The sequence below is a fragment of the Streptopelia decaocto genome (assembly GCF_964273445.1).
Source record: "Streptopelia decaocto genome assembly, chromosome: 21".
NCBI classification, from domain to species: domain Eukaryota; kingdom Metazoa; phylum Chordata; class Aves; order Columbiformes; family Columbidae; genus Streptopelia; species Streptopelia decaocto.
Genome location: NC_138676.1, coordinates 5,562,629 through 5,588,700, shown reverse-complemented (window position 1 = coordinate 5,588,700; position 26,072 = coordinate 5,562,629). Strand labels below are relative to the sequence as shown.

The window sequence follows — 26,072 nt, the reverse complement described above, 5'->3', positions numbered from 1 at the left end:
TTGTGGGGGCTCAGCCCCGATGTTTTGGGGGCACAGCCCCGATGTTTGAGGGGGCTCAGACCTGATACCTGGGGCAATCAGGCCTGAGGTTTAGGGGGCTCAGTCCCAGGGTTTGGGTGGTCTCAGCCCCGATATTTGGGGTGCTCAGGCCCGAGATAGGGGGGCTCAACCCTGATATTTGGGGGGGAAACAGGCCCGGAGTTTGAGGGGGCTCAGGCCCCGTATTTGGGGGAACACCTCCCTGATGTTTGGGGCACTCAGCCACGATATTTGGGGGGACTTCGCCCCGATATTTGGGGGGGCTCCTCCCCGGTCTTTGGGGTGCTCAGCCCCGGAGTTTGGGGGGTTCAGCCCCGATATTTGGCAGGCTCAGCCCCGACGTTTGGGGGGCTCAGCCCCGATGTCTGGGATGCTCAGCCCCAGGGTTTGGGGGGCTCAGCCCCGATATTTGGGGGTGCTCGGCCCTGGGTTTTGGGGGTCCGTGAGCCACGCCCACTCCATTAGCCACGCCCACTGCCTCACCCTAAGCGCCAAATCCCGCCCCCCGTCGCTTTGGCCACGCCCCTTCCCCAAGCACCGCCCATATATTGACCACACCCCCTTTCCACGCGACCACGCCCCCTTGGCTCTCCCACCCCTCACATGACCACGCCCTCTGCGGCGTGCCACGCCCCCCCTGCACCCATGACCACGCCCCCTTCAAAAGCAAACCACGCCCCCTCCTTGACCGCGCCCCCTCGGTCCCACCGCATCTCCCCCCGCCCGGGGGCTGCCGGAAATCCCTCCCGCCCTGAGGAGGGGGGGCGTCTCGTCACTTCCGCCCGCTCGCTCCGGCAGCTCCAATATGGCGGCGTCCTGCGGCTCCTCGCAGCTCCCGGCGCCTGAGCCGCCGCTCAAGATCCCCAAGATGGAGGTGCTGTCGCCGGGCTCGCCGGGAGCGCTGAGCGACGGCAACCCCAGCCTGTCCGACCCCTCCACCCCCAGCGGCGCGTCCCCGCTGGGCCCGGGGCCGGCGGCCGGAGGGGCCGGGCTGGGGGCCGGGGGCCGCGGCGGGGCCTCCCCCTCCGTGTCGTTCTCCCCGGGCGGTGCCGCCGCGGCCGCCGCCGCCGCCGCTTGCCGGGGCATGTCGTGGACTCCGGCGGAGACCAACGCGCTGATCGCGGTGTGGGGCAACGAGCGGCTGGTGGAGGCGCGGTACCAGCAGCTGGAAGGAGCCGGGACCGTGTTCGGCAGCAAAGCCCCCGGGCCCGCCATGTACGAGCGGGTGTCCCGGGCCCTGGCCGAGCTGGGCTACGAGCGAACCCCCTCGCAGTGCCGGGAGCGCATCAAGGTACCGCGGGGAGGGGGGCGGCGGCGGGTCCCCGGGGAGGGGGGGTGTCCGCTGGGCTCAGCCCCCGGGTTCGGGGCGCCCCGGGGGTCCCGGGTCCCCGCAGCACCCACCGGGCAGCTCTTGGGTGCTGGGGATTCAGCGTTTTGGGTGCTGAGACTTTTGGGTTCGGCTGCTCGGTTCTCCTGGCCTGGGGGGGGCTGGGGCGGCATCTTCTGATCCTGAGTTTGGGGACATGGTGTCCCAGCCCTTTGTGACCCCCAGGAGCATCATTTGGTCCTGGGTGGGGGGGACATGGTGTCCCAGCCCTTTGTCACCCCCAGGAGCATCATTTGGTTTTGAGTGGGGGAGACAGAGTGTTCCAGCCTTTTGTGACACCCAGAAACATGATTTGGTCCTGAGTGCTGGGGACAATGTTCCAGCATTTCATGACCCCCAGGAGCATCATTTGGTCCTGTGTGCAGGGGACACGGTGTCTCAGCCCCTCATGACCCCTAGAGCATCGTTTGGTCCCGAGTGGTGGGGACAGAGTGTCCCAGCTCTTTGTGACCCTTATCCTCTGGTTCTGAGTCAGGAGGGCATGGTGTCCCAGCTCTTTGTGACCCCCAGAGCATTATTTGGTCCTGATTTGGGGACACAGCATCCCAGCCTGTTGTGACCCCCAGGAGCATCATTTGGTCCTGGGTGGGGGCGACACAATGACCCAGCCCCTCGTGACCCCCAGAGCATCATTTGGTCTTGAGTTGGGGACACGATGTCCCAGCCCTTCAAGACCCCCAGGTGCATCGTTTGGTTTTGAGTTGGGGGGACACAGTGTCCCAGCCTTTTGTGACACCCAGGATTATCCTTTGGTCCTGAATGTTGGTGACATGGTGTCCCAGCCCTTTGTGGTCCCCAGGAGCATCATTTGGTTCTGGGTGGGGGCGGCACGGTGTCCCAGCCGTTGATAACCCCAAGAAATGTCCTGAGAAGTGGGGACAGGGTGTCCCTGCCCTTCATGACTCCCAGAGCATCCTTTGGTCCTGAGTGGGGGGACACGGTCTCCCAGCCCGTTGTGACCCCCAGAATCAATCCTTTGGTCCTGAGAGGGGGGACACGGTGTCCCAGCCCTTCATGACCCCGAGGAATGTTATTTGGTCATGAGTTGGGCAGGACACTGTGTCCCAGACCTTTGTGAGCCCCAGGAGCATCATTTGGTCCTGAGAGTTGGGGACATGGTGTCCCAGCCCTTTGTGACACTGAACATGATCATTTGGTCATGGGTGAGGGGGACACAGTGTCTCAGCCCTTTGTGACCCACAGCACCAGCTTTTGATCCTGAGTTGGTGACATGGTGTCCCAGCCCTTTGTGAGCCCCAGGAGCATCATTTGGTCCTGAGTTGGGGGCCACCCAATGTCCCAGCCCCTCGTGACCCCTAGCAGCATCATTTGGTCCTGAGAGCTGGGGACACAGTGTCCCAGCCCGTTGTGATCCCCAGGGACATTATTTGGTCCTGAGTGTTGGGGACATGGTGTCCCAGCCCTTTGTGACACCCAGGAGCATCATATGGTTCTGGGTGGGGGGGACATGGTGTCCCAGCCCTTGATGACCCCAAGAAATGTCCTGAGAGGTCGGGACAGAGTGTCCCAGCCCCTCATGACTCCCAGAGCATCATTTGGTCCTGAGAGTCGGGGACACGGTGTCCCAGCCCTTCGTGACCCCCAGAAACATCGTCTGGTCCTGAGTTGGGGATACAACATCCCAGCCCATTGTGACCCCCAGGATCATCCTTTGGTCCTGAGTTGGGGGGGGAACACAGTGTCCCAGCCCTTTGTGACCCCCAGGAGCATCATTTGGTCCTGAGTTGGGGGGGGAACACAGTGTCCCAGCCTTTTGTGACACCCAGAATCATATTTTGGTCCTGAGATGGGGGGACATGGTGTCCCAGCAATTTGTGACCCCAGAAACATCCTCTGGTCCTGAGTTGGGGACACGGTGTCCCAGCCCTTCAAAACCCCCAGGAGCATCATTTGGTTTTGAGTGGTGGGGACACAGTGTCCCAGCCTTTTGTGACACCCAGGATTATCCTTTGGTCCTTAGTGTTGGCGGCACGGTGTCCCAGCCCTTGATGAGCCCAAGAAATGTCCTGAGAGGTGGGGACAGGGTGTCCCAGCCCCTCATGACTCCCAGAGCATCATTTGGTCCTGAGCGTTGGGGACTTGGTGTCCCAGCCCTTCATGACACCCAGAAACATCCTCTGGTCCTGAGTTGGGGACACGGTGTCCCAGCCCTTCATCTCCTCTTTTTAAATAGGGATTTTTTTCCCAGTTGAATCATTTTGGGGGAAGAGGACAGAGCTGGGTCCGGTGTCCGGGTTGGGAACAACCGCCCGGCGCGTCTGCTTTTCCTTTTTATTTGGATGGGGCGGGAATCGCCGCGGGGTTTCAGTTTATAAACCTGAACGAAGCTTGGACGGCAAATGAATGATTCCAAGCGTTCTGTGGTTTTCATTTTCCCTTTTCATGACCGGGTTGCTTGTGCAGCCACTTAAAATGCCGATAAATCCCAACCGGGCTGGGATTTTCCAGGTGTATATTCCAAAAATAGGTGAAATAAGGGATTCTGTGGTATTGAAGATGCTCGGGATTAAGCGAGAGACTCACGCTGTTAATGAGAACAGCCTTCATCCCTGAAAGCAGATGGTCAAAAGCAAATCAACTCCTCTTCCTCCGCCTGTTTTAGTTTCTTACGATGTCTTTTCCTCACTTAAATCTCTTCTTCTGTGGAAGTTTGATGCATGATGGAGAAATTACTTGAGGTTCATCTTCATCCGGTGGTTTCAGGTCACGGTGCGAGTTTGGCCGCGGGTTCTACAACTATTAATGTTTCGGGGGCGCTCTGCAGGTTGTGAGGAGAAATTCATGTGTTAAAGCAGCCCAGAAATGGCTTTTTGGGGTTCAGATGATGCTTTTAGATGGAGTCGTGGCTGGTTTGGGGCCAGACCGAGGGTTTTGAGGACGACTTGAGTGCAACTTTGCCCCCAAACCGGTCACGTTGGAAAGAAACCACACATCACGTACCCATCGAACATCCTGATTTCCCTGCTTTTATAGGATACTTAGATTTAATGCCCGTCGAGGGTGGATTTGCTGATGTAAATCGCACTTAAAACGGGTCGGGTTCGACTTTATAACCACGTTTTGAGATAAGGACTCGATACGGGGTTTCCGCCTTCCCGGGACTCCGCCAAATCTTGACGAGCGAGTTAGAAACGAGCCAGAAAGGCAAAAACCGGCTCCGAAGGCGGAATGTTTGCAGGTCGTATCGCGTAGAAACGTCCCCTCCTAATTGGAACAGGTTTTCATCGTCTCTTCCCATCCGCGGGCGCTTTTCCGCACACGAGCGGCTCTGGAAGCATCTATTTCAAATTTCGGGATTCACCCTTAATTATTCCAGCAGCTTTTCCCTGTTTCTTCCCTGGGAAAGAGGCTCCGTGGTTGCTGGAGTTTGATTTGGGGTTGAAATGTCGCGATTTTTTCCCTTTTTAGTTCCCGGAAAAGCGGTTTCGTGCTCCCGATGCTCATCCCGTCGCATCCTCAATCCTCACGCCTTTAGTCGTATATTCCAACCATCCCTACGGCGCCTTAAATATTCACTTACTAAAGCGTGCGTGCTTTTCATCCTCTTGTTTCCTAAATGTGTTCGCAAGGAAGGATTTAACCAGGATGGCGGGTCCCAAACTCATCCCCTCTCTACTGGAGCCTTTACAACAGAAACACTTTAAAGACAAATTAAACACTCGGAGGGAACATGGGCACAAAAACCCACACGGAAGGGATTAAAAACTACACCAGGGATTGGATTTCACCCACAATTTGATCGGTTTCCAACCCTTGACCTAATGGAAATTGGAGTTGGAACCAACTTTGGTGTTTCACTCGTAGTCATTTTTTCTTGATGCTTTGAGACCTCGGGCCCCAGGATGGGCTTATTTTTTATAAAATACGTTTAATTGCGATTTAGAAATGGGCAGCGGTGGAAAATCCGCTGTATTTTTTGTTGTTAGGTTCTATCAGTAATTAACTTAAGAATATTTGCTTATCTGCCTTGACGGCCTTTACCTGCGTCTTCCGACTTGGTTTCTTCAAGTGGTTGTATCAAGAGACCTTTGGTTCCCATCTACAACCGCTCCGGCCTCCGAAAACCTTTGGTTTTGGTTGGTTTTGGTTGATTTTGGTTGATTTTTGCCCCATCTCGTCTCGCTCTTGAATATCTTGCCCTAAATCTCCCCGTGTTTTGTGTCTATCTGTACCAATCTGTGTATGTGCACTTTAGGAACCGCGGAGCAGGAGTTGAGCTGGACCCCGGGAGGAATAGAGGAGGTGCGTAAAGATTAACCAACAAAACACCCTCAATCTTCAATCTTGGTGGGAAATCTTCATTTTTCCAGCAAAAACAAGACCAAGTAGCCCCCGGCTACTTTGAAAGCACCACATTTTCAATTATCCCCCCCCCAAATTTCCAGTTATTTATTGCTAGAAGATGCGACCAGCTCTGGAAGCATCTAAGCAATGACTCTTGACTCACAAGAATAATGAGAAATCAGAATATTGCTCCTTTTTGCCTCCTTTCCGTGTTGCTCCCCTTAATTCCTCTACCAGCCTCCGTTGACTCGACGCTAAATCCTTTTCGAGGTAAAATAAACCAATTTGCAGCCGGAATGAAGTAATTAATTACTTCTATGCTACAACCCAGTGTGGGATATTTAATAAACCCATCGGTAGGAAGAGCCGTTTGCTCAAAATAACTTGAGTGGCTGTGGATGTCGAGTGTTCCCAAGAGTATTGATACTTATTTTTTATGGTTAAATGTGCTGGAAATGGTTTATTTAGCGACTAAAATCAGTTAAAGGCTCAAAATGTGTGGTTAGGTCTGATTTTGAAACCGGGGCGGGTGTAAGAACTGAGCTTTGGGGATTTAGGTTTGTCAAAAGTTGGACTTGGGTGGATGTTTAGGGAGAGTCTGGGGGTGAAATGGGAATTTGGTTGGTGAGATTTGAGCTGAAAGAAGAGAAATTAGAGCGAAAAGGTGAATTTAATTGTGTGTTTATGTGTCATTTTAAAAACCAAAATTAATGTTCATGTGACATCGGGATAAAACCGACTCGCTGCTCAGTGGTTTTACCCCCAGGGCTCTGAATATCGTGAGGGTACTGATAGAAATTGATCCCTTTCCCGCTGCCACTGTTAAAGCGCTTTAGGAGGAGAAATTCGGGAGGTCTGAGCTTTCTGGAGGTGTCAAGGTTCTTTTTTGGGGGAAAACCCAGCGTTTTTTGCAATTACATGTCCTTGAAAACCCATTCCGGTCCTTCTCTAAAAGTCAATGACAGGACCGGTTATTCCCAAATCAATTCCACTTTGAAGCAGTTTTGCTATTCAAGCCACAACCTGAGCAATTTAATCAATTTAATATTAAAAAATATGTTTTCTGGCATTTTTCCCAACCCCAAAATCCAGCAAAACTGGGGCACGTGGTTATTTGCCCAAGTAGAGTGACGATGGAATTAAAACCCTATGGAGTGATGCACATAAAGTTGTCGCTCGGGATCAGGGTGGAAAACACGGATTGAAGTCGTTGGCTGATACGGCTCGGGACGCCGTAAAAAACCCCCAAATTAAACCCATTTCTTCCCCTTTTTGCAGGATTTTTTGGCCTTTTTGAACCCCTTATTAGCCAGCCCCACTTCCTATTGTTTCATACTTAATGCTTGATGTGGAAATCGGGGGAATTTGGAGCATTATTGATTTGCCCTCTTTTAAATTTCAGCAGCTTCACAAGAGACAGAGTGAGTTAGTAAGGAAAGCAAAATATGTAAGTAATATATATATATTTCCTAGCTTAGGCGTGTCCATTTTATACCTCTTAGCGGAGTGAGGAAGGTTGGACCCTCTTTGCTTTGGGGAATTCCTTTTCTCTTTTATTTTTCCCTTTCTTTCTCCTCCCCGCTTCACCGGCTCTGCTTTCCCCTCCTCGGAGCAGGTGTGCGTTTTCTTGGCTGGTTGGTATCTCTGATCTCTCGGCATTATATTTTGATTTTGATCTTCATTTTGATTATATTTTTCCCTCCGTTACATTGCAAATCCGGGGATTTATTTTTTTATCGTTATTCTTTTCTATTTTTTAAGAGAATCGATCGCCCCGGTTCAACGTGAACCTGTCGCTGCGCGTAGACGTTAACGCTAAATCGGGAATGAGCGATACAGACGATGCTTCTTAATTCGGGAGCATCACGTGGGGCAAACACCCCCCAGTAAAAGCAAATTAAACCACAACTCCGCGTAACTGTCTGCAAGTGAATTTATGCTCTTCCGGCACGTCGCCGCTTGATTAATTTGCTCGTCTTTCTAATTATCGCAGACCCTCCGCAGGTGCTACAGCCGGGTGAAAGAGCACGGCGTGGGGAAGCGGAAAAGCAGCTACACGTTCGAGCAGCTGGAGCAGGTTTTTGGGCAGGGGGGGTGGGACTCCCAGCCCTGCCAGCCCGTCCTCATCAACAGCAGCGGCTTGTACCAGGAGCTGGAGTCGGACGGCAGCACCATGGAGGAATATTCGCAGGAGGATTGGGGCAACCACAGCCAGGACCTTCACTGCTACCAGACAGGCGAGCAGGAATTGGGTAAGATATTCCCATTTCCGCGCGTCTCGTTTTAACCTCTCCCCCAGCGCCAAGTTTCACGTTTCGGACAGAACACACTCAAGAAGGGGGAGAAAAGGGAAATAAATTCCCCGCTTCGTCACATCACAGAATCGCAGACTGGACTGGGTTGGAAAAGACCTCAGAGATAATCCAGTCCAACCCTTGGTCCAGCTCCAGTCCATTGACTAGATCACGGCACTAAGTGCCATGGCCAATCTCAGTTTACAAACCTCCAGGGCCGGCGAGTCCAGCACCTCCCTGGGCAGCCATTCCAATCCTGACCACTCTCTGCACAGAATTTCACAGAATCACAGAATGTCAGGGGTTGGAAGGGCCCTGGAAAGCTCATCCAGGTCAATCCCCCCATGGAGCAGGAACACCCAGATGAGGTTACACAGGAAGGTGTCCAGGCGGGTTGGAATGTCTGCACAGAAGGAGACTCCACAACCCCCCTGGGCAGCCTGGGCCAGGCTCTGCCACCCTCACCCCAACAAGTTTCTTCTCCTCTTTCAGTGGAACCTCCTGTGTTCCAGTTTGCACCCATTGCCCCTTGTCCTGTCCCTGGTTGTCACCAGAAGAGCCTGGCTCCATCCTCCTGACACTCCCCCTTTCCATCTTGATCCCCAGGAATGAGTCCCCCCTCAGTGTCCTCTTGTCCAGCTCCAGAGCCCCAGCTCCCTCAGCCTTTCCTCACACGGGAGATGCTCCACTCCCTCCAGCATCTTGGTGGCTGCGCTGGACTCTCTGCAGCAGTTCCCTGTCCTGCTGGAACTGAGGGGCCACAGCTGGACACAAGATTCCAGGTGTGGTCTCCCCAGGGCAGAGCAGAGGGGCAGGAGAACCTCTCTGACCTACTGACCACCCCCTTCTAACCCACCCCAGGTCCCATTGGCTTCCTGGCCACCAGGGCCCAGTGCTGGCTCATGGTCACCCTGCTGTCCCCAGGACCCCCAGGTCCCTTTCCCCTACGCTGCTCTCTAATAGGTCATTTCCCAACTTATACTGGAACCTGGAATTTCTTTCTAATATCCAGCCTAAATTAATATCCAGCCTAAATTTCCCCTGGCAGAGTTGAAGCCCATGCCCCCTTGTCCTATTGCTGACTGCCTGGGAGAAGAGACCAATCCCCACCTGGTTAGAACTTCCCTTCAGGTAGTTCTAGAGAGTGATGACGTCAACGACTGTGGTTCCCAAAGTGTTTTAGGAGCAGGATTTGTGTTTAGGAGCCGAGCAGGAGGAAAGAAGGCCTGGAAGTGGCGGAGGAGGAGGAGGCGACACATTCCCTGTCTCTCCTTCCACTTTTTTATTAGGTTGGCGCAAAAGTCATTGCGGTTTCAGACCGTGAATTTTAAGTCATTAGAATCATTAGGTTGGTGAGAGCTCAGGTGAATCTGCTGAATATTCCGCAATTTGTTCAACTTTGGAAGCGTCAGTTGTGACCATGACCTTTCTTTGGTGCCTGTTTGGTTTGGGAAGCACTTTGGAGGTTCTTCTTGGTACAACCGCGGAGCTGGTTGTCATATAAAATCCATTTTTCATCGCATGTCACAATCCAATGGAGAAATGGTTCCTGTTGTTGTGTGGAAGAGAAGACAACGCTTCAAAATTATGGGGTTTTTTGATTTTTGGTCCCCACTTCTCGAGCTTTTTCACCTTTCTAGTTTACTTTAAATGCTGAAGAACCGTAGAACACAGAACAGTCACCATTGTGTTGGGGTCAATGTTGAGTTCTGGTCAGCGCTGGGTTCTGGTCAACGTTGGGTTGGGATTGATGTTGGGTTCTGGTCTACATTGAGTTGGTGTCCACGTTGGGTTCTGGTTAATGTTGGGTTGGGGTCAACATTGAGTTCTGGTCAACATTAGGTTGGGGCCGATGCTGGGTTCTGGTCAATGTTGAGTTAGGGCCGACACTGGGTTCTGGTCTACATTGAGTTGGGGTCCACGTTGGGTTCTGGTCAACGTTGGGTTGGGGTCCACGTTGGGTTCTGGTCAACGTTGGGTTGGGGTCAACATTGGGTTCTGGTCAACGTTGGGTTGGCGTCGATGCTGGGTTCTGGTCTACGTTGGGCTGGGGTCCACGTTGGGTTCTGGTCAGCGTTCGGTTGGGATCAGCGTTGGGTTGGGGTTGACATTGAGTTCTGGTCACCACTGGGTTGGGGTTGACATTGAGTTATGGTCAACGTTGGGTTGGGGTCGACGCTGGGTTCTGGTCTACATTGAGTTGGTGTCCACGTTGGCCTGGCAGTTGGTGGGGCTGGGGTTGGGGTCAACGTTGGGTTGGGGTCGACGCTGGGTTCTGGTCTACATTGGGTTGGGGTCAGCGTTGGGTTGGGGTTGATGCTGAGCTCTGGTCAGCATTGGGTTCTGGTCAGCATTGGGTTGGGGTCGATGTTGGATTCCAGTCAACGTTGAGTTGGGGTCAATGATGGATTTGGGTCTGCATTGGGTTGGGGTCCACCTTGGGTTCTGATCAACGTTGTGTTGGGGTCGACATTGAGACCCGGTCAACATTGGGTTGGAGTTGATGCTGGGTTCTGGTCTACGTTGAGTTGGGGTCCACATTGGGTTCTGGTCAGCATTCGGTTGGGGTCAGCGTTGGGTTGGGGTTGACATTGAGATATGGTCAACGTTGAGTTGGGGTCGACATTGAGATCTGGTTAACGCTGGGTTCTGGTCAACGTTGAGTTCTGGTCGATGCTGGGTTCTGGTCGACATTGGGTTGGGGTCAGCATTGGGTTGGGGTTGATGTTGGGTTCTGGTCAGCGTTGGGTTGGGGTCGACAGTGGATTCTGGTCAACGTTGAGTTCGTGTCAATATCGAGTTGTGGTCAGCGTTGGGTTCCGGTCAACGTTGAGTTCTTGGGCAACTCCTCGTGTGGTTGGAAGAGGATCAGCGTCGATGCTGCTCCCAACTGGTCGTTGTCACCTTCCAACGGCCGCTCCTCATCTTCATGGCTCCCGTCTGCTTTATGAAACGTCTTGACCCACTGCTGCAAGTTAACGAACCACCTTCGTTAGCAGTTCCTGCACCAAACGCCTCGTTGATGTCTAATTAAAATGATTAAAATGATGTCTAATGTAATCACACTTATTTCACAATGTATCCAAAATCAAACACCACATTCCAACAATGCAAAAACCACAATTACGTTTGCACCAACCTAATAAATTAATTACATGCTAAATTAAATAAAACCCAAAGCAGCTCATGTTGCAGGATTCCAACCCAAACCAGTGGGGTCATAAGAGTCAATAAATTAATGTGGAGGTTTGCTCGTTGCCTGTGGCTTTATTGAACTTTGTCCAGTGGACCAAGGTACCACGTTTGTGATAAAAAACACGTTGATCTGAGCAGTTTGGGGAAGAAGGGAGAAATATATTAATATATTCCTATTTTTTCAGCCGTTATTTCAATAATTAATTTTACCTTTCAGATGAAATGCCCCCCACAAAAAGAACATTAAAGATCAAACAGGAGTCGTCTGAAGACACACAGTAAGTCACTTCTGAGTATTTTCTGCTGGAATGTGTTTCCCTGGGGGTGATATTTGCAAATTCTGATTATAATAATAAATTATTGTGCAGCTGAATCCGCTCGATGATTTCCGGTTAGCTCAAAAGCATCGGAAAATCTTCCCAGTTCTCATCTCTTCTTGGCTTCATCACCTTTGCCCACCCCCACTTTGTCTCCCCTTCCCCCCACTCAGGACCAAATGATGCTCTGGGAGTCATGAGGGGCTGGGACACCCTGTCCCCACCTCTCAGGACATTCCTCGGGGTCATGAAGGGCTGGGACACTGTGTAGCCCCCACTCAGGACCAAAGGATGATCCCAGGGGTCACAATGGGGTGGGACGTTGTGTCCCCAACTCAGGACCAGACGATGTTTCTGGGGGTCACGAAGGGCTGGGACACAGTGTCCCCCCCCACTCAGGACCAAAGGATGATTCTGGGGGTCACAATGGGCTGGGAGACCATGTCCGCCCCCTACTCAGGACCAAATGATGCTCTGGGAGTCATGAAGGGCAGGGACACCCTGTCCCCACTTCTCAGGACATTTCTTGGGGTTATCAAGGGCTGGGACACTGTGTCCCCCCCACCCAGAACCAAATGATGCTCCTGGGGGCCACAAAGGGCTGGGACACCGTGTCGCCAATATTCAGGACTAAAGGATAATCCTGGGTGTCACAAAAGGCTGGGACACTGTGTCCCCCCCACTCAAAAGCAAACAATGCACCTGGGGGTCTTGAAGGGCTGGGACATCGTGTCCCCAGCTCGGGACCGGAGGATGTTTCTGGGTGTCACAAAGGGCTGGGACATTGTCCCCAACTCAGGACCAAAAGCTGGTGCTGTGGGTCACAAAGGACTGAGACACTGTGTCCCCCCACCCAGGACCAAATGATCGTGCTCAGTGTCACAAAGGACTGGGACACCATGTCCCCAACAGTCAGGACCAAATGATGTTCCTGGGGGTCACAACGATGCGACGCAGAATTTGTTGACTGATGCTTTTCTCCTATTTTAAAATTTTGGGGTTTTGTAATTCGCTGGAATCACAACGTGATGCAGAACTTCATGCAAATCTTGCTGACTTATGCTTTTCTCCTATTTTAAAAGTTTGGGGTTTCGTAATTCACAGGAAACGCAACGTGACGCAGAACATCATGTGGATCTTGACCGGCGCTTTTCTCCTTTTCTCCCCTAAACATCTGTGTCGTTTCACACCCGCAGGCGACGCGACGCGATGCAGAACATCGTGCGGATCCTGGAGTCGGTGCAGCTCAAGTGGGAGCAGTTCCAGAGCTGGACGGATTTCTCCCGCCTCCACCTCTCCAACAAACTGGCCATTTTCGGCATCGGCTACAACACGCGCTGGAAGGACGACATCCGCTACCACTACGCCGAGATCAGCTCCCAGGTCCCTCTGGGCAAGCGCCTGCGCGAGTATTTCAACTCGGAGAAACCCGAGGGCCGCGTCATCATGACGCGGGTGCAGAAGATGAACTGGAAGAACGTTTATTACAAGTTCCTGGAGATCACCATCAGCGAGGCGCGCTGCCTCGAGCTGCACATGGAGATCGACTGGATCCCCATCGCCCACTCCAAACCCAGCGGGGGGAACGTGGTGCAGTATTTATTACCGGGCGGCATCCCCAAAAGCCCCGGGTTATACGCCATCGGCTACGAGGAGTGTCCCGATAAACCCCCCGCGCCGCTCGCCGAGCCCCAAATCGACGCCGAGACCCCCGGCGAGGCCGAGATGCCGTCGCCGCTGCAAACGGCGCGGATCGTCTATTGTTACCTCGGCATCGCCGAGGGCCGGACCCTCCAGCAGTGCCTGTTTTTGCATTTCCAGGCCAGCGCTAAAACCTTCAGCAAGGACTGGGTGGGGATCAACGCCTTTTTATCCCAAAACTGCCTGGTGGAGCCCGGCGTCTCGCCCAAATCCATCTACATCAAATTCGTGGAGGTCGAGAGGGATTTTCTTTCCGCCGGCTCGTTGGTCGAGTGCCTGGAAAAAGCCATCGGGTACCCCTTGAAATTTAACAATTCCTAAGGATTCGGGGCTTTGCGCCCTTTTATTTTGCGTTATTATCCATCTTGCGGATTCAAATCGGACTTTTCACCCCCAAAAAACCCCTCGTTTCCGCGTGGAAAAGAGGCGCGTGGGGTGTTTTTCCACCTGATTCCCCCCCCGGGGAGCAACTGTTGGTACATTCCACGTGGCGTTTTCATACGAAACACAGAAAACCCCGTTTATTTTGTTGGTTTTTAACTCCACGGCGTCTCGTTTTTACCGCATCTCGTTCAGTGTTCTCACGGATCTGAATTAATAAGCAATAGAAAAGGGCGAGTTCGACCCCAAATCACGGAGACTGTTTTTAAAGCCGCCCTTCGATACCCTTGTATATAATTTCGAACTTGGTTTTGCCACCCGTCGAGTGTTTTTTCTTATGATTTTTTGTCCAACAATCCAAGCTGTGACAACGGGGGGGTCGGGAGGGGACACGGGGGACACACACACACACATTTAATGCCTTTTTCAGCCGCGTTATTATATAAAACCCCATTATCTCGCGCGCCGGCGCTTCCCATTGGTTCTATTTTGATGATTCCCAAGCTCATCGATCGGTGAAGTTGTGACATACGATGAATGTGTCGGTCCTAATAAAATCAAACGAACGCGGAGGGGCTGCAGAAAATGTCTTTCCCCCCCTTAAAAAGGCTGAATTTTAGGGGGGGGGGGATTTCCACATTTTTTACGATTTTTATTTGAATTTAAAATTTTAACTTTATCACCGCTCAGAGGCGCCTGAAATGGTTGGAAAGAGATTGAAGCGAAGCTCCAGCGCTTGAAATGTCGCCCTGAAGTTGGGTAAGTTGCCCTAAAATTGGGTAAGTTGCCCCAAAATTGGGGACGCCGGGGGGGGTCGATGCCCCCGGAGCCGCATCCGGGCGGGATTTACAGGGGAAACTGAGGGCAGGGATTAATTCTTCCTCCTCCTCCGCGTTTAATCCCCGCCGGGGTTGGGCCGAGGACGGGGCCGGTTCACCCGGGACGCCCGAAAATCCGCGACCCCCCGGGCAAAATTGGCCTTTTTGGGGTGTTTTTATTGGAAGGTTTAATGTGGGTTGCAGGGGAGGGTTTGGGGGGTGACATTGGGGTGTCCCATTGTGCCCCCTTGCCTGCATTATCATCATTAATTAATAGTAGCCCCAAATAATAATAACCCCAAATAATTCGTAACAACCCCACATTATTAATCATAACCCCAAATAATTAATCATAGCAAAAGATAATTCATAATAACCCTAATAATTAATAATTATACCAAATAATTCATTAATAATGACCCAAATAATAATAGCCCTAAGTAATTAATAACAACCCCAAACAATAACAACCCCAAATAATTAATAACCCCAAGTAATAATAAGCCCAAGTAATTAAATAGTAACCCCAAGTAGTTAAATAGTAACTATAGTAATTAATAGTAACCCCAAGTAATTAATAGTAATGCCAAATAGTTAATAATAGGCAAAAATAATTCATAATAAACCAAATAATAATTATACCAAATAATTAATAAAGACCCAAATAATAATAGCCCCAAGTAATTAATAACAACCCCAAACAATTAATAACAACCCCAAATAATTAATCGTAACCCCAAATAATTAGTAATAGCGCCAAATAATAATAACCCCAAATAATAATAACCCCAAATAGTTAATAACTCCAAATAATAATAACCCCAAGTAATTAATTCATAATAACCCCAAATAATTAATAATAAGCCTGAGTCATTAATAAGAACCCCAAATACTTGATAATAACCCCAAATAATAATAACGCCGAGTAATTAATTCATAATAACCCCAAATATTTAATAACCTCAAATAATTCATAATAATCTCAAATAATTAATAACCTCATAATAACTCATAACCCCAACTATTTTTTTTGCTAATAACCCCAAATCGTTAATTAATCATCGGAGCTCCGTTGCTGTGTGGCCGGGGGGGCCAGTGCCCGGGGCTGGGACCCCCGAAATGGGGACAGGCCGCACCCCTCGGCGATGCCACGCCCCCTCGGAAACCCCGCCCCGTCTTTGGCCACGCCCCTCCTAGGCCACGCCCCCACCTGCGGGCGGCCCCCCCCGGTCCCCGTTCCCCCCCCGGCACCTGCTGCGGCGGCTCCGGCCATGGGCGCGCTGGGGGCAGCGCTGGCGGCGGCGGCGCTGCTGGGTGAGCGGGGACCGCGGGCGGGGGACACCCGGGGGACCCAGCGGTACCGGGGACAGCGGGCGGGACACGGGGGGGACACCCGGAGGGACTCGGGAGTACCGGGGGGTCACCGGGTAGGACACGGGGGTGCGGGGGTGGCATCCGGAGGGACATGGGAGTAGCGGGCAGGACACGGGGGACACACCCGGGGGGACTCGGGAGTACCGAGGGGGTCACCGAGCGGGACACGGGAGCACGGGGCAGGACACGGGGGTACCGGGGGGACACCCGGAGGGAGCCAGCGGTACCGGGGGGGCACCGGGCAGGACACGGGGATACCGGGGTGTCACCGGGTAGGACACGGGGGTAGGGGGGGGCACCGGGGGAGACACGGGTGACACACCCGGGGGGACTCGGGAGTACAGGGGGGTCACCGGGCGAGACACGGGAGCACCGGGCAGGACCCGGGGGTGCCAGGGGGGACACCCGGAGGGAGCCAGCGGTACCGGGGGGGCACCGGGCAGGATACGGGGATACTGGGGAGAGCGGGCAGGATATGGGGGGACACCCGGAGGGACTCGGGAGTACAGGGGGGACCACCGGGTAGGACACGGGGGTGAGGGGGGGACACCCGGAGGGACCCAGCGGTACCGGGGGACACCGGGTTGGACCCGGGACTACGGGAGGGACACCGGGCAGGACCCTGGGGACCTTTAAAGGGGAGCCCGGGGGGGCCCCAGTCCCACCCCCGTCCCCTCTTTGGGGCGCTCGGAGAGAGGGAAATGTGGGGAAAAGCCACTTGGAGCTGCCCCCAAACTGAAACCCCCCGTGTTGGGGGGGGACACAACCCTGGTACCCACCTCCCTGCACAGGCAAAAACCATCCAATAACCTTTTCTTTTTATGTTTCCCATGATAAAAACTTAACGAGGGTGATGCGCCTCAACCCCCTCTATCAATTGGCTTTTTCCCCCTTAATTTCCAAATTAATTCTGATTAAATTTTGGGGGTGGGGGGGGAAATGGCACCGTGGCTGCGAAGGACAAACGTCCCTTTGGGGAAAGGAAACGGCCCCAAAACCACAATAGCAATAGCGGCCGCGTTTCCTCCGCATGGGTGTGGGTCCCGCTCCGCTCTGCTCCTTGAAGGGATTCTTTTTATCCTCCCGTGATAATAATTAATTGCTAATCATTTTTAAACAAACCGTGGGGGTCGGTTCATCCTTAACACGGCGGGTTCTCCCTTCCCCGCATCCCAACGTCGTTCATGTGCGATGGGTCCCCAAAACCATCACACCCGGGATGGGGTGCTGGAGGGACCGAGAGCCCCAAAATGCAGCAAGAAGAGATTTTTGAGCCTAAAAATGCCGGAAAAAGAGACTTTTGAGCCCCCAAAAAGCAGCTAGAAGAGAATTTCAAGCCCAAAAATGCAGCAAGAAGAGATTTTTGAGCCTAAAAATGCAGGAAAAGGAGAATTTTGAGCCCCAAAAATGCAGCAAGAAGAGATTTTTGAGCCTAAAAATGCAGGAAAAGGAGAATTTTGAGCCCCCAAAAAGCAGCTTGAAGAGATTTTGGAGCCTAAAAATGCTGCGAAAAGACTTTTGAGCCCCAAAAAAGCAGCTAGAAGAGATTTTTGAGCCCAAAAATGCAGCAAATAGAGACTTTTGAGCCTAAAAAATGCAGTAAAAAGGTATTTTTAAGCTCCAAAATGCAGCAAAAAGAGACTTTTGAGCCCCAAAGAAGCAGCTGGAAGAGATTTTTGAGCCCCAAAAATGCAGCAAAATGAGACTTTTAAGCCCAAAAATGCAGCAAGAAGAGACTTTAAAGCCCCAAAATGCAGCAAAGAGAGAATTTTGCGCCCCAAATAGCTGGTTTTCCTTCATTTTGCCTCCAGAAGTCCCATCCCCACCCTATGGGCTCCATACGGGAGCGGAACCCAGCGCCCGGCGTCCCCGGCGCCGCCGTTTCCATCGGGGCCGAAGTCACGTCCCCGCGTTATCATGATTTGATTTCTTTTCCATGTTTCCTTCCCAAATTTGGTCTCTCTGGAGGCTCCGGCGCTTTCTGACCCCCCAGCCTGGGGTCGTGGGAAAAGCCGCCCTGGATTTTCCCAACGGGCGCCTCCGATCCGCCCCGTTATAAATAGAAATAAGGGAAAAAAATACCCCCAAAACAATTAAAACAATTAACAAAACCGTACCCGGGTGGTTGCGTCTCATGGCCAAGCTGCTCCTCGACCTTTTTCCGAGCTTTTTAATGGTCATTTTATCTATTTCTTAATAATTTTTGTGGTCAAATTCCCCCTGCGGAGCTTAAACCCTCAGCGTGGGCTCTTGGGATTTAATTCGGGTCTTGGTTTCACATGAATCCGGCGCCTTAATCCCAACGCGCGGGGTCATCGAACCCTCCAGCTGTTAATTCCCTATAGGGTTAATACCCTATAGGCTCTTCTTCTTTTCCCCCTGGTTTTGGGGGGTTCGGGCTGAGCATTGAGCCAGCAAACAGCTTTATTGGGGTGAAACGCTGTGATTTTAGATAAGGACGATGCATTAACACGGGGATTCATATCGATGTTGGATTTAAAGTTATTTCCATAGGGGAAAATAATTAAAAGGTGAATTTAATTTTTATAGCGGGGAAAAGGTTTAAAGGTGTTTCGAAAGGTTAAAATAAATGTGTTTTATAGGTAAAAATAAAGGTGTTTTCTAGGTAGATGGAAAGGTGTTTCTTCCCCTCAATGTGGACAGATGGGCTGAAGCGCATGGAAAACACCCGGGCAGGTGCTTTGCTTGAGGCAGCTGGACTAAAATCCAGGTTTTTCAGCCCAAATAGCAGCTGGGAGGCCCCGTGTGTCCTGTCCCCCCCTCCCCATCCACGTATGAGCACTGGGAGCGGCTTAATTTTTTCGATCTGGTTAAAGCATTAGAGGATTTGAAGCGCCGAGGTGGCCAAAGCCGGAGCCGATGCCAAAGGGTTCGGTCCCGCCGCTCCAGCGCCGGGTTTTGCCGCCTCTTTTTAGGCTCGGAATTGGTCGACATTTTGATCTTGGGGTGAATTCTGCCAGAAAAAGGAGGTTTTTTAGGAAATGAGCATCCTCCGGATCCGTCGCCACGGGGGTGATGGAGCCGCGATCTGGTTTAGGGATCACAGAGTCAGGGCGCCATTAGGTCGTCATTAGGTTTCAGAGTTAACAAGGTGTCATGGCGCTGGTTTTGGGCTCCCTTGGGAAATCCCCGGCCGGTTCCGGAGCATTTTTCCCCTCCGGAGCCTCCATTTCCCCTCCAGCGCCCTTTTCCTGTCACTTCTTTATGTATTTTGCCCCAAAATGATGCTGGGCTGAGAAACAATGAATTCATGTGGCTGGTGGGGATGCCCGGAAGTTCAGCTGCAGCACCATCTGATGCCATCTGCATCATTAATTAATTAATAACGATGATTATTATTATTAACATAATCATTAACATTATTAACATCATCATTAACATTGTTATTCCCATTATCATTAGAATTATTAACATTATTATTAGAATTATTAACATCATTATCACTATCACATCCTCGCTATTACAACTACCCTTATCAAACCAGTAGGGCCATGATACCAGCACATACTCTTTATGAATATTGGTATAGTTATTATAGAATATATACAACCTATTATTACATATATTATATTTTATTACATATATATATTCTAGAAATCACAAACGCCATTTATTCTCTCGCACCCGATCCAAATTTGCCACAATCCAACGCATAATTCTCTTGACAACGCCGCATAATTCTCTTCACAACGCCCTATAATTCCGCTATAATCCCCGCTAATCCCCGCTCCATCTTTTATTCAGCTCCACCTCATTAATAAGACTAATAATATAAATCAATTCGCTCCTCGCCGCCGTCTCCATCACCCCGTAGCGTTTTATTCCCCCCCCCCCCCCCCCAAGGACTTAAGGGTTTATGTTCTTAGGCCGCTTGAGTTATTTTTGAGCATCCTCGCCAGGCCGGGGCTGATTCCTCCTCGTTTTTTACCCCAGGGAAGGGAAGTTTGATGTGTTTCCTTTTTGTTGTTAATTCCTGGGAAGGTTTATCAGCCCCAGCAGAGTTTCCTGCCCGGAGCTCCAAGGCTCCGTCCGGAAAACTGGGGCGGGGGGGTTGACGAACGGATGCGCAAGAAAGAGGCTAAAAATACCCCCCCCGCAGTGCTTTGTTTGCCCTGAAGGAAGCAAATGAAAGCTCTGAGTTCATAAGGAAGAGGCAAAATCCTTTGGTTTCTCCCCAAATCCTCTGTTTTGGGGGGGGGGGGGGGCAGCGGCGTGGTCCCCCCGCCCCATCCCGAGCGTGGCGGGGGCAGCCGGGGACGCGATCGATGGGATGCGGGGACCGAGCGGGCGGGATGCGGGAGCTGCGTCCCCCCCGGGGAGAAATAAACCCGGCCTAAACCCTGAGCCGATTAATTTTCCGGCTGAGCTTTAACGAGCAAAGCCGGGGAATAATCTGCCGAGCATCCTTGTCCGGGTGGTGGTACCCGAGGGGGGGTGGGGGGGGGGATGAAGGGATGCGGGATTCGGGGTGGGATGTTCGGGATGGGATATTTGGGATGAGATATTTGGGGTGGGATATTTGGGGTGGGATATTTGGGATGAGATATTTGGGGTGGAGTATACAGGATGGGGTATTTGGGGTGGGGTATTTAGGGTGGGATATTCAGGATGGGATATTTGGGGTGGGATATTTGGGGTGTGATATTCGGGATGAGATATTCGGAGTGGGATGATCGGGATGGAATGTTTAGAGTGGGATGTTATTTGGGGAGGGATATTCAGGGTGGAATATTTGGGGTGGAATATACAAGGCAGGATATTCATGGCGACATGTTCGGGATGGGCTATTTAGGGTGGTATATTCGGGATAGGATATTTGGGATGAGATATTTGGGGTGGGACATTTGGGGTAGGATATTTGGGGTGGAATATTCGGGATGCGATATTTGGGGTGGAAATGTTCAGGATGGGATATTTAGGGTGGTATATTTGGGGTGGGATGTTTGGGACGAGATATTTGGGGTGGGATATTCAGGATGGGATATTTGGGGTGGTATATTTGGGGTGTGATATTCGGGATGAGATATTCGGGGTGGGATGTTCGGGATGGGATATTTAGAGTGGGATGTTTGGGGTGGGATATTTGGGATGAGATTTGGGGCAGGATATTCAGGATGAGATATTTGGGGTGGGATATTCAGGGTGGAATATTCAAGGCGGGATATTCATGGCAGCGTATTCAGGATGGGATATTTAGGGTGGTATATTCGGGATGGGCTATTCGGGGTGGGATATTTGGGATGAGGTATTTGGGGTGGGACATTTGGGGTGAAATATTTGGGAATGGATATTTGGGGTGGGGTATTTAGGGTGGAATATTCAGGGTGTGATATTCAGGATGGGATATTTGGGGTGTGATATTTGTGGCAGCATATTCGGGATGGGATATTTAGGGTGGTTATTCGGGATGGGATATTTGGGGTGGAATATTCAGGGTGGGACATTTGGGGTGGGATATTTGGGATGAGATATTTGGGGTGGAGTATTCAGGGTGGAAAATTTGGGATGCGATATATGGGGTGGAATATTCGGGGTGGGATATTCAGGATGGGATATTTGGGGTGGGGTATTTAGGGTGGAATATTTGGAGTGGGATATTCAGGATGGGATATTTAGGGTGGTATATTTGGGGTGTGATATTCGGGATGAGATATTTGGGGTGAGATGTTTAGGATGGGATATTCGAGGTGGGATATTTAGGGTGATATATTTGGGGTGGAATATTCGGGAATGGATATTTGGGGTGGAATATTGGGGGTGGGATATTCAGGATGGGATATTTAGGGTGGTGTATTTGGGGTGTGATATTCGGGATGAGATATTTGGGGTGGGGTGTACGGGATGGGATATTTAGAGTGGGGTGTTTGGGGTGGGATATTTGGCATGGCATTTGGGGCAGGATATTTAGGATGGGATATTCGAGTTGCAGTACTCGGGGTGGGATATTCAGGATGAGATATTCAAGGTGGAGTATTTGGGGCAGGATATTTGGCGCAGGATATTCAGGATGAGATATTTGGGGTGGGATGATCAGGATGGGATATTTAGGGTGGTATATTCGGGATGGGATATTTGGGGTGGAATATTCAGGGTGGGATATTTGGGGTGGGATATTCAGGATGGGATATTTGGGGTGGTATATTTGGGGTGGTATATTTGGGGTGTGATATTTGAGATGAGATATTCGGGGTGAGATGTTCGGGATGGGATATTCAGGGTGGGATATTTGGGATGAGATATTTGGAGCAGGATATTCAGGGTGGAATATTCAAGGTGGGGTTTTGTGGCAGCATATTCGGGATGGGATATTTAGGGTGGGATATTTGGGGTGGGATATTTGCAGTTTATCACAAAATGGGGATCCTGGGATAACTGGGAGCACTCATGGGTGCACATGGGTAACCAGGGGGTGGATTTTTTTGGCTGGAGATTTTCTCATCCTGGGAAACGGGGACAGGAGGGGACAACGTGGTCCCGCGTCCTCATGGTGGGGATGGAGCAGAAACGTCCTCCTGGCGATGACCGGTGGGATTTCACTGGGGCTTTTCCAAATTTTGGTGTCTTTTTCTGGAAAAATGTCACCCGGGGTTGTGTCCTGTCCTGTTGTCAGGTGTCACGTCGGCCGTGCTGGAGGTGCACGTGGGGACGGGCTCGGTGTTCTCGGTGGAGGGGCAGCGGGCGGTGCTGCCCGCCTGGTACACCAGCCGCTCGCAGAAGAAGCCATATGTCACCTGGCTGCTGGACAAGGACGATGCCGACCCCTTCCAGGTGGGGGACAGGTGGCCGTGGTGGCGGGACGCTCGTGGTGCCCACCACGAGGTGGCACCTATGATGGGGTGAAGCTCGTGGTGCCCACCACGAGGTGGCACCTATGATGGGGTGAAGCTCGTGGTGCCCACCGTGAGGTGGCACCTATGATGGGGTGAAGCTCATGGTGCCCACCACGAGGTGGCACCTATGATGGGGTGAAGCTCGTGGTGCCCACCGTGAGGTGGCACCTATGATGGGGTGAAGCTCATGGTGCCCACCACGAGGTGGCACCTATGATGGGGTGAAGCTCGTGGTGCCCACCATGGGGTGGCACCTATAATGGGGTGAAGCTCATGGTGCCCACCATGAGGTGGCACCTATGATGGCGTGAAGCTCATGATGCCCACCATGGGGTGGCACCTATGATGGGGTGAAGCCCGTGGTGCCCACCGTGAGGTGGCACCTATGATGGGGTGAAGCTCATGGTGCCCACCATAAGGTGGCACCTATGATGGGGTGAAACTTGTGGTGCCTACCATGAGGTGATACCCATGATGGGGATATGCACATGATGGGAGAGATGCTTATGGTGATGGTGATGTGGAGATGCCCACCATGAGGTCCTGCCTGCGGTGCCTGCAATGGGGAGGTGCTTGTGGTGCCCACCATGGGAAGATACCCAAGATGGGGATGTGCCCTTGGTAGGAGGATGCTCACAGTGCCCGTGATGGGGACATGGTCACGGTGCCCACAATGGAAAGATGTTTGTGGTGCCCATGATGAGATGTTTGTGGTGCCCACGATGGGGAGATGTTCATGATGCCCACAAGGGGGAGATTCTTGGTGGGACTCTTGGGGTTCCCCCTCCCAGAGGTGACCCCACGCGCGTTGTCCCCACCCTGAGCAGGTCCTGACCTACCTGGACGGGACAGTGAAGGTGGAGGAGACGGAGCTGAAGCCCCGTGTGGGCTTCCTGCACCCCGTCCTCAGCCACAACATCTCCCTGGTCATCAACGTCACCCGCGAAGGGGACTCGGGACAATACATGTGCACCGTCAACGTGGTGGACGAGGCCACCAGCACCGGCAAGAACGTCGCCGTCATCAACCTCACCGTCCTGGGTAAGGCCCCGCCGGTCCCCCCCGCTTCGTTGTCACCCCCGTGTGGGGACTAAGGCTGGTTCCCACAGTGCCACCGGCTGTCCCCACCTGTCACCTGCACGGCAGCCCAGCTGTGGGAGCCAACGTCACCTTGAGCTGCTCCTCGGAGAAGGGGAAACCATCGCCCGGGTACCAGTGGCAGCGCACGGCCCCCATCCCGCAGGTTTTCTTCCCCCCCGCCCAGGGTAAGGTGTCACCACACGGGGGGGACAAAGCAATCCGGGAGGGGACATAAAAATCCCGAGGCGGGGACAAAATATCTCAGGAGGGACAAAAAATCCCAGGGGACGCTTTGGGCTCCGTCCTGCACGAGCAGGCATGGAATATCAGGGAATAATGTCACCTTAGCCCTGCGTGGGGACATTGTGGGGACACTGCAGGGGACACAACACCCCAATTTGTGTCCCCCCCGTCACAGACCGGGCCAAGGGCACCCTCAAGCTGACCAACCTGTCCCTGGAGATGTCGGGACTTTATGTCTGTGTGGCTGAGAACCGGGCGGGCTCGGCCGAGTGCAGCGTCGCGCTGGAGGTGCACACAAGTGAGTACGTGTCTGCGGGGTTGGGGACAGTCCCTGCCGTGTCCCCACGGTGTCCCCGCGGACGCAAAACCTGCCGGTGTCTCTGTCCGGCAGCCAGCGCCAAAGCCGTCATCGCCGGCGCCGTGTTGGGCTCCCTGGGCGCTCTGGCCACCGTCGTCTTCTTCGCCCGGCGGGTCGTTGGCTACCGGAGGAAGAAACGGGACGGGCAGGAGGACGTGGCCAATGAGATCAAGTGAGGAATTGTCATCGTTGGGTTCAGAGTTAACGGGAGGCAGGGAGGACGTTTCTGACTGTATGTAGTTGTCATTAGGTTTCAGAGTTAACAGGATGGGGAGGAGGGTTCTGCTTCTGGCCAGTGATCGCTAGTTTTCCAGGTTAACAGAGGGAGAGGTTTCTATCGCTGTGTGGTCATCAGTAGGTTTCAGAGTTAACAGGATGGGGGGAAGGACGTTTCTGTCTGTATGTAGTCATCATTAGCTTTCAGAGTTAACAGGGCAGGGAGGAGGTTTCTGCTTCTGGCCAGTGATTGCTAGTTTTCCGAGTTAACAGAGTGGGAGGAGGGACCATCTCTGGCCTGTCATCAGTAGGTTTCAGAGTTAACAGGACGGGGGAAGGAGGTTTCTGTCTGTATGTAGTTGTCATTAGGTTTCAGAGTTAACAGGGCAGGGAGGAGGGTTCTGCTTCTGGCCAGTGATCGCCAGTTTTCCCAGTTAACAGAGGGAGAGGTTTCCATCTCTGGTTGGTCATCAGTAGGTTTTAGAGTTAACAGGAGGGAGGAGAACGTTTCTGTCTATATGTAGTCATCATTAGGTTTCAGAGTTAATGAGGAGGAGGAGGTTTCCACCTCTGGCCCATTATTGCCACTTTTCAGAGTTAACAGACAGGGAGGAGACACATCTCTAGCCAGCCATCATTAGGTTTCAGAGTTAACAAGAGCATTTTCCACCTCTATTTCCCCTCCTTTTCCTCTTGCCTCCCCATCTGGGGCTCTGCACAGCCCTGGAGTTTGGGGACATGGTGGGGGGGACATGGGGTTTGTCTCTGACCCCCCCTCTCCGCAGGGAAGATGCTGTGGCCCCCAAAACCCCGACCTGGGCGCGACGCCCGGCGGCCGACACCATCTCCAAAACCAGCACCTTGTCGTCCATCGCCGGCCCCCGGGGGGGACACTACGCTGTCACCCCCCCCTCCGACACCGGCAGCTACCGGGGGGGACCCCGCCCAGGGGGACGCCCCCCCGCCCGCTCCCCACCCGCCCTCAATGGGACCCCCCGACGTCACCAGGACCCCGTCGCCCCCCCAGGTTCGGTGCCCCACTCCGGTTTGACCCGGGCGGGTGCCGTCCCCGTCATGGTGCCGGCGCAAAGCCGAGCCGGCTCCTTGGTGTGACCCCCCCCAAAAAAAAGGGGGGTGCCCATACCCACCACCCCCATCCTCCCCCATTTTCTGGGGTGTTTTCTTCCCTTTTCGGGTTACTTTGTGTTAAAAAACTGGACTCGGTGGGAGGCGTTTAATGGGGGTGCGGTTTGGGGGGGGCAAGTCTTGTAAATAGAACACCCCAAAAATGGCCCCGCCTGGGGGGCGCTTCTTTTTGTTTTCTTTTTTATATATATATCGGTCGAAATGGGGGATTTTTAATAAAAAAGAATTAAAAGCGGGGGGGAAGGGGCAGGGGGGACGGGACACAACGCTTTTTTTAGGGGTTTTTTTCTGATTAAAAACGGCGCTGCCCGGCCCTCTGGTTTTGAGTGAATTTGTGGGGAGGTTTCCGTCTGCGGCCGGTCATCAT

The 26,072-nt window shown here is 52.5% G+C and overlaps 2 protein-coding genes across 10 annotated transcripts; both read left to right on the top strand.

Moving 5' to 3' along the window:
• Positions 1–832: 832 nt before the first annotated feature.
• MSANTD2 (Myb/SANT DNA binding domain containing 2) lies at positions 833–14,176 on the top strand. 8 transcript variants are annotated; one of them, XM_082070309.1, is made up of 6 exons: positions 901–1,330; positions 5,643–5,689; positions 7,137–7,178; positions 7,725–7,983; positions 11,438–11,498; positions 12,734–14,176. In XM_082070309.1, the coding sequence occupies exons 4-6, from the start codon at positions 7,905–7,907 to the stop codon at positions 13,557–13,559; spliced, it is 966 nt and encodes a 321-aa protein (XP_081926435.1). In that variant the 5' UTR covers positions 901–1,330; positions 5,643–5,689; positions 7,137–7,178; positions 7,725–7,904; the 3' UTR covers positions 13,560–14,176. The 8 variants fall into 8 exon arrangements, 6 of the variants coding, with proteins under 6 accessions (XP_081926438.1, XP_081926433.1, XP_081926437.1 ...); XM_082070308.1 differs by having other exon boundaries at positions 7,134–7,178; XM_082070312.1 differs by lacking the exon at positions 5,643–5,689 and having other exon boundaries at positions 833–1,330; positions 7,134–7,178.
• A 1,462-nt stretch (positions 14,177–15,638) lies between these two features.
• LOC309448779 (endothelial cell-selective adhesion molecule-like) lies at positions 15,639–25,953 on the top strand. 2 transcript variants are annotated; one of them, XM_082070527.1, is made up of 7 exons: positions 15,639–15,751; positions 22,443–22,600; positions 23,490–23,703; positions 23,772–23,927; positions 24,161–24,283; positions 24,377–24,515; positions 25,345–25,951. In XM_082070527.1, the coding sequence occupies exons 1-7, from the start codon at positions 15,709–15,711 to the stop codon at positions 25,670–25,672; spliced, it is 1,161 nt and encodes a 386-aa protein (XP_081926653.1). In that variant the 5' UTR covers positions 15,639–15,708; the 3' UTR covers positions 25,673–25,951. The 2 variants fall into 2 exon arrangements, with proteins under 2 accessions (XP_081926653.1, XP_081926652.1); XM_082070526.1 differs by lacking the exon at positions 15,639–15,751 and adding an exon at positions 18,451–18,508 and having other exon boundaries at positions 25,345–25,953.
• Positions 25,954–26,072: the final 119 nt, after the last annotated feature.